Source organism: Gracilinanus agilis, chromosome 5 (genome assembly GCF_016433145.1).
Source record: "Gracilinanus agilis isolate LMUSP501 chromosome 5, AgileGrace, whole genome shotgun sequence".
Classification (NCBI taxonomy): domain Eukaryota; kingdom Metazoa; phylum Chordata; class Mammalia; order Didelphimorphia; family Didelphidae; genus Gracilinanus; species Gracilinanus agilis.
Genome location: NC_058134.1, coordinates 223,506,310 through 223,524,203, shown reverse-complemented (window position 1 = coordinate 223,524,203; position 17,894 = coordinate 223,506,310). Strand labels below are relative to the sequence as shown.

The 17,894-nt window shown below is 43.6% G+C and overlaps 1 protein-coding gene across 2 annotated transcripts in view; it reads left to right on the top strand.

Moving 5' to 3' along the window:
• Positions 1 to 12,819: 12,819 nt before the first annotated feature.
• RIC8B (RIC8 guanine nucleotide exchange factor B) overlaps positions 12,820 to 17,894 on the top strand; it is a 104,619-nt gene continuing 99,544 nt past the window's right edge. For both annotated transcript variants that reach the window (XM_044679482.1, XM_044679484.1), the window contains exon 1: positions 12,820 to 12,932. In XM_044679482.1, the coding sequence (XP_044535417.1) occupies positions 12,849 to 12,932 (84 nt within the window). In that variant the 5' untranslated portion in view covers positions 12,820 to 12,848. The remainder of the gene's footprint in view (positions 12,933 to 17,894) is intronic.

Sequence of the window (17,894 nt, the reverse complement as noted above, 5' to 3'; positions counted from 1 at the left end):
TACACAGAAGTTAAGGGTTTAAAAAAAACATTATTATACTAGATGCTTGCATTTCATCTTCTCTCACTTGTTTCTGAACCCTCTGCAATCTGCCTTCTTAGCTTATCTTTCAACTGAAGCCCCCTTCTCTAAAGTTACCAATGATTTTTTATATATATATATATATATATATATACATACATACACAATATACACATGTATATGTATTTATGAATACTTATGTGTAAATTTAGAACTTTCTTATCCTGTGATCTCCAGTGATTTTTGTCAGTCTTCATTCTTCTTGACCTCTCTGAAACCTTTGATATAGCTAATCCCCATCTCTTTCTGGATACTATCTCTAAGTTTTTGTGACAGTGTTCTCTCCTAGTTCTCTTGCTTCTTTGATCATCCCTCAACCTTTTTTTCTGGATATTCTTCCATAACATACCCACTAAGCATGGATTGTCCCCTTCTTTTCCCACCCAAATTCATCTACAGCTCTGGGCTCTGACCCAAACCCTTTTCTCTTCTTCCTCTATACTATCTTGCATCATCATATTATCTCATTACCTCTCATGGGCTCAATGATCATTTTTATGCATTTGATTCATTTGATTCATAAGTCGATACATGTAGCCTTAAGATCCCTCCTGAGCTACAGACCTGCATCGCCAATTGCCTTTTGGACATCTTGAACTGAATGTCCCTTAGGCTTCTCAAACACATTATGTCCAAAACACAACTCAGTACCTTCTCCCCAACTCTTCCTTTTTTACAGCCTCCCTAATATTTTCTAAGACATCATCATTCTCCCAGACTCTGTGTTCTCTCTCTCTTCTCTTCTCTCTCTCTCTCTCTCTCTCTCTCTCTCTCTCTCTCTCTCTCTGTTATCTTGATTCTTTCAAGATTTGTTTAAAATCTCACTTTCTAAAGAAAGCTTCCCCTCACCCCCAATCTTGACTCCAAATGTCTTCCCTATGAAATTGATTTCCATCCACTCTGAATATAATGTTGCCTGTGATATGACAATATGAGCTCCTTGAAAGCAGGAACTGTGTTTTTACCTTTCTTTGATCTCTAGTACTTGGCATGGGGCCTGACACATAAGTGCAAAATAAATGCTTGTTTTGATCACCTGACTTAGTTACTATGTATAAAACATTATGTACAGGATAGAAAAACAAGACAATCCCTACTCTTAAGAATATATTCCAACAGGAGGAGATGAGACAAAGGTTTTAGCTGCAAGTCAGATGGGAAGGCTCCTATGGTCTGTAGGTTGCAGTTTCAAAGAAAAAAAGAAATAAAGTTTTCATTTTTGCAGATGATTAATGGTTCACTTAGAGAATCCTAGAAATTGAACTAAACATTAATAAAACAATTAATAACTCTGGGAAAGTAAGAGAATATTAAATAAACTCACAAAATCATCGAGCTTTCTGCTCATTACCAATAAAACCCAACAGATACAAAGAAATTCCATTCAAAATTTCTACAGAATGTATAAATGCCTAGAACTTCATTTATCAAGAAACATGCACATAGAAATTAAATGAATATGGCTGCAAATCATTCTTTACAGAAACAAAAGAAGATAAATAATTGGAAGGGAATTTAGTATCCATGGTTGGGCTGTCCTAAAACAATAAAAATGCCAATATGGTCTAAATTAATTTAAAGATCAGGTGCAATCATTTGTTCTGTGATAATTCTTCAGTTCAATAGTTTATTGGCTGAGTTCTCTAGGATATTTTGAGGTTTGTGTTTATAGTATTGTAGCTTTTAATATAGAATTCTCACTACCAGATTATGCTTATCTAGGTATCCAGTATGAATAAATTTATTTTTTATTTTTAAAAAATTTTCCCCATGGTTACATGATTCTTGTTGTCTCCCTCCCTCTTCCTTCCCCCCCCCACCCCAGAGTTGGCAAGCAATTCCACTGGGTTATACATATATTATCACTCAAAATCCATTTCCATATTAAAGAATAAATTTTTGCAGCCTTTAATGACATAAGTAGCACAGTTTCTACCATTTCCTTCAATAATCAACATCAACCAAAAGTCAAAACTCCCTAAAGATAACTCTTCAGTTGTTTCTTGTGGCCATACTTGATCCTGAATTGCTACCATAAAATACCTCTCCGTTTCCACAAGGAAATCCTCATGACTCAGTGATTTGTTTGGCTTCTTTGACATCTATCTATCTATCTATCTATCTATCTATCTATCTATCTGTCTGTCTACATATATGTGATCTGTGTGTATATGCATAAATATGCACACACATAGATATATAGGCATATAGGTGTATTGTGTGTATATTATATATGTGTATATTATATGTGCATATGTATCTCTATACAGCTACCTGTATAGAGATATGTTTATATAGGTATATATACATATATGTAATGTGTACATTTGTGTATGTATAACATATACACACACATACTTTTTAAGCACCTTTTTAAGAGATGCCTGCCTTTTTAAAAAGGGATCTTTCCTGGGGGTTCTTACTCCCTTTCTAGAACCAGTAAAACATTATTTCATTTGTTTTTCAGCTCCTTCAATCCTCCCTATCCTTCATCTACTGGCTATGTTTGCATTATACTCTACTCTTCCATCCCTCATTCTCTTTAGCTGGTCTGTCTCTTCTCTGCTCTAGTTCCTTGGCTATACTGTATCTTTAGAATAAGCAGCTTGGCCAAGCTCCCTAGAGCTTCTTCCCCTTCCAAGGTCACCACCTTTTGTGCTTTGTCTGCTCACTGAGCATCTCTTCTCCTACAGCCCCTCTCCAATTTTATTACTCCCAAACATTTGCAATTTTTGTTGCTGGTGATGTAGGTGGAAAAGAGGATTTGGACAGAGGGGATTCGGTAGATTGGTAGCTGTTAGGGAAAGAGCATGAGATTCTGGAGAAGGAATGACTGAAAGAATTGACTCCAGTCTTTTCCCCCTTTCATTATTTTAAATTCTTAAAGTGCTGATAAAACTATGGTTGCTTAATAGATGTTACATAGCAGGGCAATATAATTTTATTCTCCCTGGTATGTGTGACAAGATTAAGGTGGTTCCTAGCTTTTCGGAGCCCATCTCTTTTCCCCGAATGATGAGTAAGTAGCCCTAGAGCATTGTGAATAAATTGTTCAACTGGTTCCTCTTGAAGCCAAGAGGGGGAAGCTAGGGACTATGTAGAATTAGAAGCTTTTTTTTTTAAAAAATCTTTTTATTGATCAATTAAGAAAACCTTTCCATGATTATACGATTCATGTTCTTGCCCATGCGCAATTCCACTGGGTAAATTAGAATCTTCACTAAATCTCTTGATTTGGAGAAGGTAGTGAAGTGAGCAGGAGGCTGACTACTCTAAGAGGGAGAAGGGATATAAGACTGTGTCATCAACATAAAGCAACCTGGGTGCAGCTACTTTTCTCAGTGGCTAGAAAGTCAAGTCCTGGGTTTGAATTTAATCTCACACACTTCCTAGCTGTGAATCCTGATCAAATCACTCAACCTCAATTGCCTAGCCCTTATTGCTCCTCTGCCTTGGAATGGATATTTAGTATTGATTCTAAGATAGAAGGTAAGGGTTTAAAAAAGAACCATAGCCCAAACTGATACCAGAGATAGAAACCTAATTGGAAGGTCTGAAGGGTACTGCATTCCTCATAATTCTGGGCATATTCCTTTGGAGTTAGATCAGAAGAACTAAAAAAGAAGAGGAAACTCAGGAGCAAGGTCCCTTAGGGCCCTACATTCAAAGCTAACTGCAGGGAGAGGAATTTTGAAATAGCAAAAAACAAAAACAAAATCACTGACCTCTGGTTGGAATGAGGGGTAAAAGAGGACTAATGCCATCTACTGGAGAATTAAAGGCCAAGAAAATGCCACTCAAGACAATGGAAGTAACTGTGACAGGACACGGCAGGTAGTGATGACACTTCCATGTACTCAGAGCTGAGAGTTCCAGAAGAACAATCTGCAGCATCAACATCAAGCAAAAACATAGAGTATGAGAACGCTACCATGGAGAGACCTTAAGAGTCTCAGTCAGAGATACATACTGGAAAGTCACATTAGATGTGTTGTCTGATAGGAACCTACCAAAATTATGATTGTGATTGACCAAGGCTATATAAGCCTATAGGGAGGATATTCCTAGAGAATTATGGTTGTTTTCCTATAGCAATGTTGTGAGCCCTGTCTGTTTAATTTGACCTACAAGCAAACCTGTTTGTTTGCTGATCCTTGTGACTCTTACGCTTGCAAAGGGACTTGGTGACAAAGGGACTGGCTAGTGTCAAATGGTAACATTTCTGGATTGTTTGGATGAGGGCAATGAACCAGAGAAGTTTAAAAGTCCCTCAAAATGTATTTGGAGAGTCTTAGTAACATAAGGGTCACATGAATAATGAACAGGTTTTGACTTGAATATATAGGTAGAAGATGAACTTTCAATGTCAACTATAGCCCTACTTCCACAAAAAATATCATGGATTGTAAAGAAGCTGGAAGCCACATCTAACTGGCAGGTCACATATTTTCTCTGGGCCTTAGTTTCCTCAACTGTAAAATAAGGGGCTTAGATTAGATGATCTTTCTATGATTCCTTACTGTGAGGACATTCCTCTAATGAAAGAAAAAGGCCATCCTATGAGGGGTTGGCAGGACACATACTGAAGGAACTGCCAAGCTGTGCCCATGAGAATGAGGATGAGATCCAAGGAATACTAGGACATAGTGAACCTCTGTAGGGGCAAAAGCCAGAATGCAAAATTTCTTTTTACAGAATTGAAACTTATTAAAGGCAAATGGAAAATCTTTGAACTGAGAAACCTCCTTCCCCAAGGCGCTGGCTCTGACTGGGAACAGACTCTCTGGAGAGAAAGACCTGCCTCCTATGATATTATCTCTTGCTATTCCCACCCCTAATCTGAGGATCACAGATTTAGAGCAGAAATGGACTTCAGAGGTCATCAAATCCAATACCCTCATTTTTACAGATGGGGCTCATAGAGGTTAAGTGACCCACTCAGCTTCTGAGGCAAGATTCAAATCCAGATCTCCCTGACTCCAAGTCCAGCATTCTTTTCTCTATGCCCCCTCTGTCCAACCCTCCATCCTTCTAAATTATTTTTCTACTTCAAAATCTTCTTGACAGAAATAAGGTAGGGACACGGAGAGTTGCAGAAAATCAGAGAAATGTCCTGTGTATGGGAAAGAGTCCATTCCTATGTTGAATACTTCCTGATCTCCTCCCTTCTCCTGATTTGGAATTCAACAATAGTCTGAAACAGCTGCCTGATGGGTTCCCTTTTGTGGGCTCATTTATCATTGTCCAGAGAATGCTACAAAGTTCTTATTAAAGAGCAAGATCTAACCATTATAACGAGAAAAAGGAGCAAAAGAAGAACTATAACAATGTAATATAGTATAGTTTAACATAGCATAACTTAATGTAATAGCATATATGTACATATAATTATATACTATAAGGCAATTCAATATAATTATAATATGACACAGCAGCATAATATAATACAATGTAATTGAATATAACATGGCATAATACAGCATAATAAATGTAATATGATATAATGTAGCATATCCAACATAACTCTCCGCCTCTCTCTGTCTCTTTCTCTATTTGTCTCTCCATCTTTGACTTTCTGTCTTTGTTTCTGTGACTGTATATGGGGGGGGTAGAACTTGAACATTAGAAGATTTTTTTTTATTAATAGGTAGAAAAAGCCCCAGTAGGAGGTAGGGGTGGTCAGCACCTTCACTGGAATGAAGTCCCTTTTCTAACAGGCTCCCTCTTGCAGGGAGGGTCACTACCCTTTGACAGCTCTGGCCTCTGACCCCCAGCAAACCTTCCAAGTCAGCTGGGCCTGACCCTGCAGCCCATGGAATTCCCATGCGGATCCTGGCCAGAAGGTTGAGCTCCAGCTGACTAACATGCCAGAAGCTCCCTGGCTGCAGCCATTCTCTGGCCCCGGCTGCCATTTATTCCTTCCTCCTTTCACTACAACTCTAATCCTTCATATGCTCCCCAACAGGGAGATGAAAACATGGCCATGATGAATGACAATGATCTTTTGTCACCTCCACTTCCATCTAGGCTGCAACCTTAAGACTTTAATCAAATGGTGGTAAGTAAATTAGTACTCAGCTGCCAGGAGGGTGAAAATGTGGGCTGGGCATGGCTGTTTTCTCTTTTATGTGAAGCCTAGTGAACCTCATTTAGAAAGCACTGGGGGAATGTGAGGGGGGACTCCCATACATTTAGGACTCATCTGTTCCCCATCACTGTCCACAACACAGCTTCAACAGGCAGTCAGTGATGAGTGAGCCCCAGTAGCTCCATAGCCTACAGAGAAGCAATACATTCTGGGAAGAAGAGCCAGCAGGGAGATTCAGTCCAACACGTAGTCTTAGCACTGCAACTCCCACTCCAGCACCAAAAGGAGTCTTTGCCCAGTCCTTTTTCTCACTGTTGCTTATGTGAACACAGTGAGTGTGGACACACTCTGTGGTGCTTCTGCTTTGTCTGCCTTGGCTTCTTTCAGGCCTTTGGTCTTTCCCCATACAGTATTTTTGTAGCCTCCATCTTTGTAGAGTATTTCATTCATCCCATGACAATACCACAATTGATTTGACCATTTTCCTGTTGGAAATTTAAGTTGCTTCCAAGTTCTTGCAATTGCATGTAATGGTGTGAGGGCACTTTCAATTGGTAGAAATTGAGGTCCCTCTGGCATTGTCAAAGATTCTCCCCTCCTCTCCCTGCCTCACAGATTGGCTTCTCTTCCTGGGCCCCAAGAACTGTCTATACACACACATACCCTACTACTCCCTACCTCCCCAGATTTCCCCACCATGCCTGCATCCTTGTGTGGGGGAGGCTAGTGGTACTTCTAGCTGTCCTGGACCCTTTGGGCCTGGGAGGCAGGGTTTGTCCAGACAGGTCAAGGGCCTGGAGGAGAACAGAACAGTATCAACAGCTTACAGCTGCTTCTAGATTCACACAGTCTTGTCTCCTGAGAATTCTCTCCTCCCCACAAGGGGAAGAAGCTTTGTAGAGGCAGGGAAAAGCCCTTGTGCTCCTCTCAGAGCAGTTATGAAGATATTATAAGGACTGGAGAGAGTGACTCCAGGAGACAAGACACCCCACAGTTACTGCCACTGCCCACACTACCTGCCACCAGCAGGAAACCTCAAGATGTACTAGTAATGAGATGGTATGAACAAAGGGGAGATACCACTATGACTATCACTTCCCCTAAACCCTTCCACCGTCCTGGGAGAGGGCCAGAACCATGAAGCCAAGGCCCTTGGTACTATGGCCCGTCTGGTTACCACCACAGTAGAGAGCAGCTTTCTTTGTAGTGATTTAGCCCTCTTGGCAATCACTGCTACTGAAAACCTGGAAAAGAAAGAGCCTTGACGCCACCAAAGTCCTTGGCATAGTTCTATCAGTCCAAATGACCTGGGCTTGTACTTGCATTATCCCCTACTATCTTCCAGCCAAACTGCATTATTTGCCACTAAGACCACCAGGTCTTCCCACCCAGCCAAGCAGCCAAACCCTCCTGGTCATGTTATGTATCCCAGGTAGAAGGTGAACTCTTGTAGTCTTTTCTAGCCACATCTCCACTGGTTAGGAAGCACTTAATACAATGCTTTTTAAAAAATGCATTCATGTTATTTTGTATTAGAATTTACTATTTAAAATGTGAATAGTTCTTGAGTAAATCTGGTTGCTTCCATTCATGTTTAATGTTATTTTTAAAAATTTAATTTAAAAAGATGCATTCATATTTTCTAGAACCTAAGAATTTTATTCAAACAGATATTATACACATCCACATATATATTATATATAAACATGTATATATCATGCATATGTGTATATATATATATATGGAGAGAGAGAGAATGGGAGAGAAAGGGAGAACAAGAGAGGGAAAGAAAGACATAGGGAGACAAAAAGGGGGAGAGAGGGAAGTAAAGGGGGGATGTAAAAGGAGGAGAGGGAGAGGGGGATGGAGAAGAAGGAAGGAAGGAGGGAGGGAGAGAGAGGAAGGAAGGAAGGAAGAAAGAAAGAAAGAAAGAAAGGGAAAGAAAGACAGTGCAGGATGTAATAAGGCAGAATCATAACTGGGGTGGAGATGAGGTCTTTGCCTCAGTCACTTATAGATCAGTGCAAATCTTCAGGGTCTTCTGAAGATTGTGTTGTTGGCCCTGTTACTAGGTGCTCCAATGAGTATGACCCACCTTGCCACATACACACACAACCAATGCATTAAAGACAATCATCACTGAAATGTGTTTGAAGGATATGGCGTGACTGCTTGTAAATATCACTAGCCAGAGAATCCAAGATGCCCTTTGGGTCCAGGCTCTGTCACTCTGTGGCTTCGAGCAATCAATGGGGATTTATTAAACCTCCTATGAGTCAGCTATTGTGTTTCATGGAGGAAGGGGTGATACAAAGATCCTCAAGGAGCTTACATTCCAATGGGGGGAGACATGGGCACACAGAGAGGCAAATACAAGACACATCCAGAACAGACATGAGATAGGTAGGGGAGGGGTGCTGGGAGAAGATAATGCTTGAACTGAATCTTAAAACAAACCCAAAAGAAGAAGAGGTGAGGAGGGAGTGTATTCCAGCATGAGAGACAAGTTGGACTACCTTGTGGGAGGAACAGCAAGGCCATTTTGGGTATGCCTAGATCCTTGGAAGCCTGGAAAGGTCAGATTGATTCAGGATATGAAGGCCTTTAAATGGCTGACAGGAGTTTGTATTTGATCCTGGAAGCATTAAGGAGCCACTAACATTTATTGGGGAGGGGGACACTGAAGGTGGTGACATGGTCAGACCCTCACTTGGGAAAATCACTTTGTTAGCTTTCTGGAGGATGGAATGGAGTGGGGAGGGTTGGAGGTAGGGTCACCAGATGGTTGGTTATTGCAACAGTCCAGATGAGAGGTGGTGAGGGCGATGACAACTTAATAGTTATGGGATTCAGATAAAAAAAAAAAAGAAGGAAGTATGTAAGAGACGTTGTAAAAACATTTGTCTAATCTTTCTGGGTCTCGGTTTCCTTATCTCTAAAATGAAGATGTTGACCTCTTAGATCTTTTCCAGTTCTAGACCTATGACCCTATAAATCAGTGGTTGCCAAACTTTTATGGCCTACTGCCCCCTTTCCAGAAAAAACATTACTTAGCGCCCCCTGTCACATACTATCACCGCCCCCTTACAGTTATTCACCACCCCCAAATGCACCTGTGGCCATGACCGCCCTTCTGAATGCTGTAGCACCCACTAGGGGGCAGTGGTGCCCACTTTGGGAATCAGTGCTATAAATCATTTTTTTAAAAAGTAAACAGAACTTCATGCAGTAACAACTTATAATTTTGCACTTTAAAAGCTCTTTTAAAAGTATAATTACTGGGGGCAGCTGGGTAGCTTAGTGGATTGGGAGCCAGGCCTAGAGAAAAGAGGTCCTAGGTTCAAATCTGGCCTCAGACACTTCCCGGCTGTGTGGCCCTGGGCAAGTCACTTGACACCCATTGCCCACCCTTACCACTCTTCCACCTATAAGCCAATACACAGAAGTTAAGGGTTTAAAAAACAAAACAAAACAAAACAAAAAGTATAATTACTGGACCCTAAGAATTACAGTCAGTCTACTTCTAGAGGCAACATAGTAGATAGAGTACTGGGCTTGAGGTCAGGAAGATTCATGTTCCTGTGTTCAAATCTAGCCTCAAGAACACTTACTACCTGTGTGACTTCTGAACAAGTCATTTAACCCTCTTTGCCTCAGTTTCCTCATCTATAGTTAGGAGATTAGTACGTTTCATCTTCTCTACCAAAGCTGGAAGCCAGAAAAACCCAAAGAGAGTCAAGAGACCTCTCCCTCTCTTACCGACTGTACCTCACCCTAAAGGTATTCTCTGGGGGTCATGGATCTCCACTAATCCTTCTTCCCTTCCCCTGGCTAAATATTGCAGTTCTGAATAGATCATTAGAGATCCAGGCCTCAAGGCCTTTCACCTTTGGGTTGTCCTTTTCTAGTCATTTCCATCATATCCAGGTTTTTCTTATATTAGGCAACTAGAGTGAAATCTCTTATTCCAGGTGTGTTGTGACCAGGGAAGAGTCCAACAGGAATTCCCAGCCTTCCTTTCCTCAGCCACACACTCTGGGGAGAAAGGGGTTGTCTCCACCCAAAGTTCCCATCTTTTTCACCCCAGAAATCAATTCCTCATCATGAGAACTGACTCTTTATTAGAGTTTTGTTGATTATTTCCTATATCTCTTTGGGCAAGTTCATCTCATGGTTTCAATTTCCTCTTCTAAAAAGTACATGTGTGGGAAGGGGAGGAATCACAACTACTGTCTTTTCCAGTTCTAAATTCTACTAAATCAAAAAGAAGAGAGGAGGAGATAATGAGAGAAGTGGAAGGGGAAAGAGAAAGGAGAGGAAAAGAAAGAGGGAGAAGAACAACAGGAAGAGAAAGAGAGGAGAAAGAGAGGGAGGGGAAGGAGAAAAGGGGAGAAGGACCGAGAGAAGGTGGAAGAAGAGAGAGAATTTTGTTCTCTCTTATCTCTAGCCCAACATTAAATCAGCATCACACAGGTGGAAAAGGACAATTATCACTGCATGAAAGATATTTTTGAATGGAAAACTAGCAAAGATTTGGATAGCAAAGATTGATTAACAAGCAATTCACTCTAACCTTCCTCCTAAATGAAGTATGGCCAGGGGAGAGAAATTTAATCTCTATCCAATCTGCACTTTCATGTGAAACACCTGGGTCAAAAACCATTCTTTTTTTTTGTCCTCTTAATGCCTAGATAATCGGGAGGGAGTGTGGGATGGTGAGCAGAGTTGGATTTGCAGTGAGTAGTAGAAAGACCCATCTTGGAGATTCAAAGAGAAGGTGGCCCTGGCTGGGACTACTCTTGAGCTGGGGCTAGAATCTCAGAATTGATCTTGGACCCCTTGAACCCCTGATGAATGAATCCTATACCCTAACAAGTTACCATCAAAGCCCTATTTGAATACCTTCAGTGATGAAAACTTACTATCTTTTGGGGGAACCTATAGGATCAGGGACTATTAGAAGAGAAATTCAGTTTTAGTCAACCCAAGACAGAGAATCATTAAGCATCTACTGTATGCCAGACTGCATAGGAGGCCCTGGGAATACAAAGACAAAAAACCCAAACCCTCAACCTTTCAGGAGCTTCATGTCATCCTGGGTTCATGGCTGGAAAGGACCCTAGTCAATTCCCTCATTTTACAGATGAGGAAACTGAGGGCCACAGTAGGGAAATAACTCCGGAAAAGTTTAAGACCACGTTCTCTGACCTAGTAATCTTTCCCACGGTAGGAGGGAGAAGGGAAACACAGAGATGCATAGATACAAATAGATAGAAAGTAGCATCCAGGGAGAGCAAGAACACCCATAACTAGAGGGATTGAAGGAAACATTTTTGAAGGTTAGGATGTGGTTGCTGAGCCTTGGAGATAGCTGGGGATTCCAAGAGAGGGAAGTTGGGGGGTGAAGAGAGAGAACATTCTGGGCAGAGGAAGGAGGTAGAATTATCTGGAGTGGCAGCAGTGGGCTGAAATGGGAAGGAGGGGGAAAGGGAGTCATGAGAAAATGGTCTGGAAAGATAGGTTGTTTGCATTTTATTCTAGAAAAATAGGAAGCTTCTGGAGGAGGGTTATGACTGTGTCTGGATTTGAAAGTGACAGGGGAGATCACCTATCCCAGTCTTTCACATTTTATATAGGAAGAAACTGAGGCCCAGAGAGGGGAGGTGACTGAGAGCCCCAAAGCCTTACGATTTCCTGTTTTACAACGGAGGCCCAGATGGGGTTAGGCAACTCCTCCCAGATCACACAGTATTTAAAAAGAAGAGCTGAGCTTCCAGTTAGCTGTGGACTCCAAATTCAAGACTCTGGATACGGAAAGGCAATTTTAAAAGGGGGTTGGGGGATGGGAGAGAGAAACCAGTTCGGACCAGTCCTAAATGCCCAGCTCTCACAGTTCCTGTTACAGGGCATCGTCCACCCTGGGCCTAAGAAGTACAACCCAAGGCTGTTCCTGGGCAGCAGCTTCCCGGTACGGATTAAAGTTGTGAAGGGAAGAGGCCCTTACCTAGACCTTCCTGGGGCACTATTCACAGCCTCTCCCGAACCCTGAGCTCCTCCCTCTGCCCAGGTGGTCCCCAGGCCCCTAACAAGACTACAATTCCCTTCATGCCCTGCGGCAAGAAGGCGAAGTTTCTCCCAGGAACAAGACTACCACTCCCAGCATGCAGTTCTACATCTATCAGCTGATGGATGGGCTGGGCAACAGAGGGAGCTACAGATCTGCCCCGCTGCATGCTGGGAGACGTAGTCCAGCGAAGCCGCGGCCACGGAAGATATGTATTGGGGCCCGCAGGCCCGCTGAGAAAGAACGCAGCCTCGGAAGAGAGGTGCCGAAGCGTGGACTCCACCTTCTGCGCTCGTGTCTGCGGTACCTCTTTCCGCCCACCCCGCCAAGGAAGATGCCTCACCCAGGGCTCCACCCCCGGCGCGCAGCCAATCCACGCGACAAAAAAACCACCCTCCTTCCCTCAGCGGGCGGGCACGGCGCGGCGGTTGCCATGGGGACGTTGACGTCACGGGGGTGAAAGGTGAGAGGCGGTGACGTCAGGCTGAGCCAGGCGGAGGCTGGCGGGTGGGAGGGAGGGGGAGAGAGCGGGCTAGCTAGCGGCCCGAGAGGGAGGGGGCGCGAGGCGTTGACCCAGAGCCCGGAGCAGCACGCGGCCGCCCCGCACCTGCAGCGATGGATGCAGAGGGAGCGCTGAGCACCCTGCGAGGGGGCGACGCGGGTGCCATCGAGAGGGTCCTGCGGGAGTACAGCGAAGAGGTAAAGCCCTCGCGGGCCCCCTCCCCGGGAGGGCTGGGCTGTGGCGCAGCGCCCCCTCCCCAGGCCCCTCCACCCCTATCCCCATGGTAGAGGGGCTCAGAGCCAGCATGCCGGTGTACGTTGAGGCGTACCCACCCGTGCAACTGATCTCTTCTGCATGCACGCGACCCCGCCTCCCCCCTCCAGACCCACCTCTGCGCCCTCCAGCCTTCCTCCGTGCATGTCCCCCCAGCTGTCCCCCATGTTCGGTACAAAGGCTTTCCCTCTCATTCCTTCCCTCTCCTTGATTGATGTTGCAATCCCCAGCCCTTTGCATCCCTCCCTTCCTCCCTCCCTCCATCCCTCCATCTATCTATCCATCCATCCATCCATCCATCCATCCCCCGCCACCACCCTAGTGTAGGCCGTCTTCACCTCTCCCAGCCAGGATGGCACATCTCCCCCAGCCCCCCAGCCTTTCCTTGGCCTGGACACCCTCCCCTGCTGAAATCAATCTTCCCCAATCACAGCTTCAGGGAGCAGCTGCCTTACTCAGAAACCTTCAGCGGCTCCCTGCTGCTCCCTGAAATCGAGCCCAAACTCCAGGCTCGGAGTGGTATCAAACAATCAACAAGCATTTATCGAACCTGAGCGACTTAGAACCTTTGGAATTGCCTGGTTCAACCCCTTCTCTCCTCCTCCACTATTTTACAGATGAAGAAACTGAGGCCCAGGAGAGTAGGGGCTTTCCCAAGGTCACTCAAGAAGTGAATAACCAAGCCAGCTTTGGGTGTCTGACTGCAAATTCAGGGTTCACATTTCTTGCTGTGGCCCTAACATAGCTTTCAAATCTTATTTCACTAGGATAGGACCCTAGAGTCTATTAGGATAGAAAGTAAGGACCAAATACCTTATAGTTCAGGGGGTGCCCTGGACTCCTTTGACAGTCAGTCTAGGGAAGCCTATGATCCCCCACCCCCATCATGTTTTTAAGGCATAAAATCACAAAGGAAATAATTAACTTGTAACATAATTATCAAAAGATATATTTTTTAATTTCTGGACAAGAACCCTGATCTGTCCAAATTCACCCCCACCCCTTATTTTACAGATGATGAAACTAAGACCTAGAAAGGTTAAGTAAGTTGTCCAGAGTTCCACATGTGGTAAGTAGTAGAGCTGGGATTTGAACTTGGGTCCTCTTGACAACAAATTCCAGGCTCTTGTGTAATAGGCAGGCAGCCAGCTAGCTGTCAACATTTATTAAGCATCCACTATGTACCAGGCACTGTGCTAAGAGCTGGGCCTACAAAAAAGGCAAAAATAATTCTTTAAAGGAGGAAGAAAATAGCCAAGTATATACAAGAGAGAAATCAAGTAAGATGAGAGGGGAAGACATTACTTGGACCCTCTGTAAACATTCAAACTGGCCTTCTGGTTCTTCACTAAACCTCCCCAGGGCTTTCCTATTTTCTGGCTATTCAGGTTATTTCTTTTTCCTGAGATGCCCTTCAGGACTCTCCCAATTGCCTCTTCCCTTGCCTGAAGCTTTACCTGTGAGAATCCTACCTTTCAGGACCTAGATCTCTTGGAGTCATTCCTCTTTGCCTCACACTTTCTCCAGATGAAATCTCCTTCCCTCCTGGAGTCTCTCTCACCCCCCTCCCCCCATTTTGTTTGAAGCTTTCTTATTGCCCTATATCATCTTGAACTTCCTGAAGGAGTTGTCTTGGACTTCCTCCTACTTTTTCCTTCAAAGCAAGGATTATACATTGTTTAGCTCTGTATCCCTAGAGTCTGCCTTGTTGCCCTGGGCCTCCTATATAATAGGGACCAAGAAAATATTTAATAGAATCAGAATTGGATCTTTGAGACCCATAAAATATATTGGCAGGTATAGTCACATCTTAATTTTAAGGTTTTCCTCTGTATGTCTTTCCTTTGAAATTCATAAGAACCCTAGGAAGCTTCTAGGTGGGACAGGTATCAGTAAAAACAAAATTATCCTTCAGTTCAATCTGAGGATCAGTCAGATGGGATAACTTGAAGAAAGCTTGACTAGTAGGTGTCAGATCACAGACTAGAACCCAGATTTAGAATTGGGAGGGACCCTAAAGATCATGTAGTCATTTTCCAGAGGAGGAAAATGAATCCCAGTGAAGTGACTTGTCCAAGGTCACTCAGGTAATAAGAATAGCAGAGCAGAATTTGAACCTGTCTGTGACTCCAGACCTAGCATTCTCCAGGAACCAGATTGCCCAGGATAATTTCAAGCCTTTTTTTTGTTTTTGTTTTTCTTTATTAGACATATATCTGATTTGGTGTGAAAACATGGACTCCCACACCTTGATTGTCAAATCTTTCTCCATTCCGTATTCTTGACTTGGTTAAAGGCTGATTCCCCCTTCTCTCCCATGGCTGAATTTTGCTTTTTGAGGATACCATTTCCCTTTTAAGAATCTATTTCTAAAGGGGAGTTAGGAAGTGACTGAAGCCATATTTGAACCCAGGATCTCCCTCCCCATCTCTAGGCCTGGCTCTCAATCCACCTAACTCACAAGCCATGGACTGCAGTCAAACACTTTTTTTCCCATCATACACTTGACTGGAAAATGTAGCAAATAGGAAATCCTACTGGTTTTGTGGTTTGCTGATGATTAAAAACATTTTGATTTGTGTTTGGAGCAAAGCACCACCTTCAGGGCTGTCCTCCAACAAGGTGCCTACCGTGCGTGGGTCAGCAGTTGCCTTTGAAAGCTCTGAGCAGACATAACTTTGTTTCCCAGCTTTCTTCTCCTTCCTACCAAGGGAGGCAAGAAACAGGGAGATACAAACTTGCCAGAGGGGACTTTGCTGGTATCAGAGATCCAGCATCGTGTCCTTTTAGCTTCTGAGGTGCCTCCCGAGGCTCCTGTCCTGGGAGGAACATGGGCCCCTTGGCGGGTGCCCTGAGATCCACAGTCACCCACCAGGGTGGCCTGCCTAACGCCCCTGGAGCTGAGGGCCCGGAGAGTGCTTATTGTCTAGACTGGGGGTTGGAGCTTTTTTTTTTTTTTAACCTTACATTTCATCTTAGAATCAATATTGGCTCCAAGGCAGAAGAGCATTTAGGGCTAGGCAATGGGAATTAAGTGACTTGCCCAGGGTCACACAGCTAGGAAGTGTCTGAGGCCAGATTCGAACCTAGGACCTCCTGTCTCCGGGCCTGGCTGTCAATCCACTGAGTCACCCCGCTGCCCCCATGAATAATGTTTTAGGTATATAAAATATATTGGATTACAAAGGAAACCAACTCAATGAAATATAAATGTAACATTTTGTTTTTCATCCATAATAAAATAAAAGACCTTCTGAAATGTATCATAGAACCCTTGAAGGTCTGTGGACTTCTGTTAAGAAAGCCGAGGTCCTGGGTTCAAACGTGGCTTCAGGTACTTTTTATCTGTGTGAATCCTGGACTGCCTGATCCTGCCTTGGCACTGATACTTAGTGTCATTTCTAAGACAGAAAGTAAGGGTTTGGAAAAAAAGCAAGCAAGCCTGGTCTAGGCTACTGGTGTCAAATTCAAATGAAATGATCCCCAGAGGCTGCCTATAAACTTAGAAAACCACCAATTAACATTATCTATGTTGCATTATATTTTTATTTTATTAAACATTTCCATTACATTTTTTAAAAAACCCTTATTTCCTATCTTAGAAGCAATGCTATGTATTGCTTCTAAGACAGAAGAGAAAGAAGGGTTAACCCAAATGGGGGGTTAAGTGACTCGCCCAGGGTCACACTGCTAGGAAGTATCTCAGGGCAAATTTGAATCCTCCAGACCTGGCCTCCTGGCCTCTGTGCTACCTAACTGCCCCTCCTTTGGATCATTCTTGAAGAAGAGCAGGCAGGATGAGTAGACTATCTGCCCCCCTCTCTGTGGCAGTAGGTGCCTGTGAAGCACTTACGGAGACTGTCTGGCCTTCCATGGATTAAGCAAGAAGATGCTTGGAGTGGGTTCAGGGTCAGGCAGCACCACTGATGGAGCAGTTATGGAATGCAGAACCCCTTCCACCATATTGAATATTGGTTGCAAAGGTGTCTTAACTACCAAGGAACTAACTGATCAGCAAGCATGTATTAAGTGGTTGGGGTTTTTTGTTTGTTTTTGTTGTTGTTAATGGGGCAACTATGAAGCATAGTGGCTAGGTCTCCAGACCTGAAGTGGGAGGTCCTGGACTCAAATTTGGCCTTAGACATTTCCTAACTGAGTGACCCTGGACAAATCACTTAACCCCCATTGCCAAGCCTTTACTGCTCTGCTTTGGAACCAATATGCAATAAGACAAAAGGTAAGGATTTTTAAAAAATGGATACTACGAAGTTAAGGCCGTTTTTTCATGTTTATCATGTGCCAGGCACTGTGCAGAATGCTAGGGATTCAAAGACAGAAGTGAAATGAGCCCTTTCCTCATGGAACTTACCTTCTTTTGGGGGAGACAAGTTGCACCCATATCATGCCGCCCTGAAGGTGTCTTGTCCTTTAGGTGAGAGACTTGGAGGCTTGAGGAAGAGCAGAAAGAGTCTGATGATAATGATCAGGAATAGAGGAAGGTATGTTGGGTTCAGTTGTGGGGGAAGTTACCCTCAACTCTAATGAGTATTGATGTTTTGACCCTTGACTTCTATGGTAGGCAGTGCCTTAGTTTTCTCATCTGCAAAAAACAACATGGAAAAGCATTACCTCCCTAAACCTAATGAATTTATCCATTTGCCTGGACCCTCAACCCTCTACCTAGAGTTGAATGGATAACAGGGAACGTTGGCCAAATATTGTGAGCTATGAATGATAGGCAGATCTGTCTGGTAATGAGGGGTTTGGGCCCAAATGATGGATGTCACTGGTGCTACAGATATTACATCTTTAGTTTCCAAGGCATCTGACTTTAGCCTTTGGCCATGGATGTATTACTGCCCCTAAATGAGGTAGGAATGTTCTAG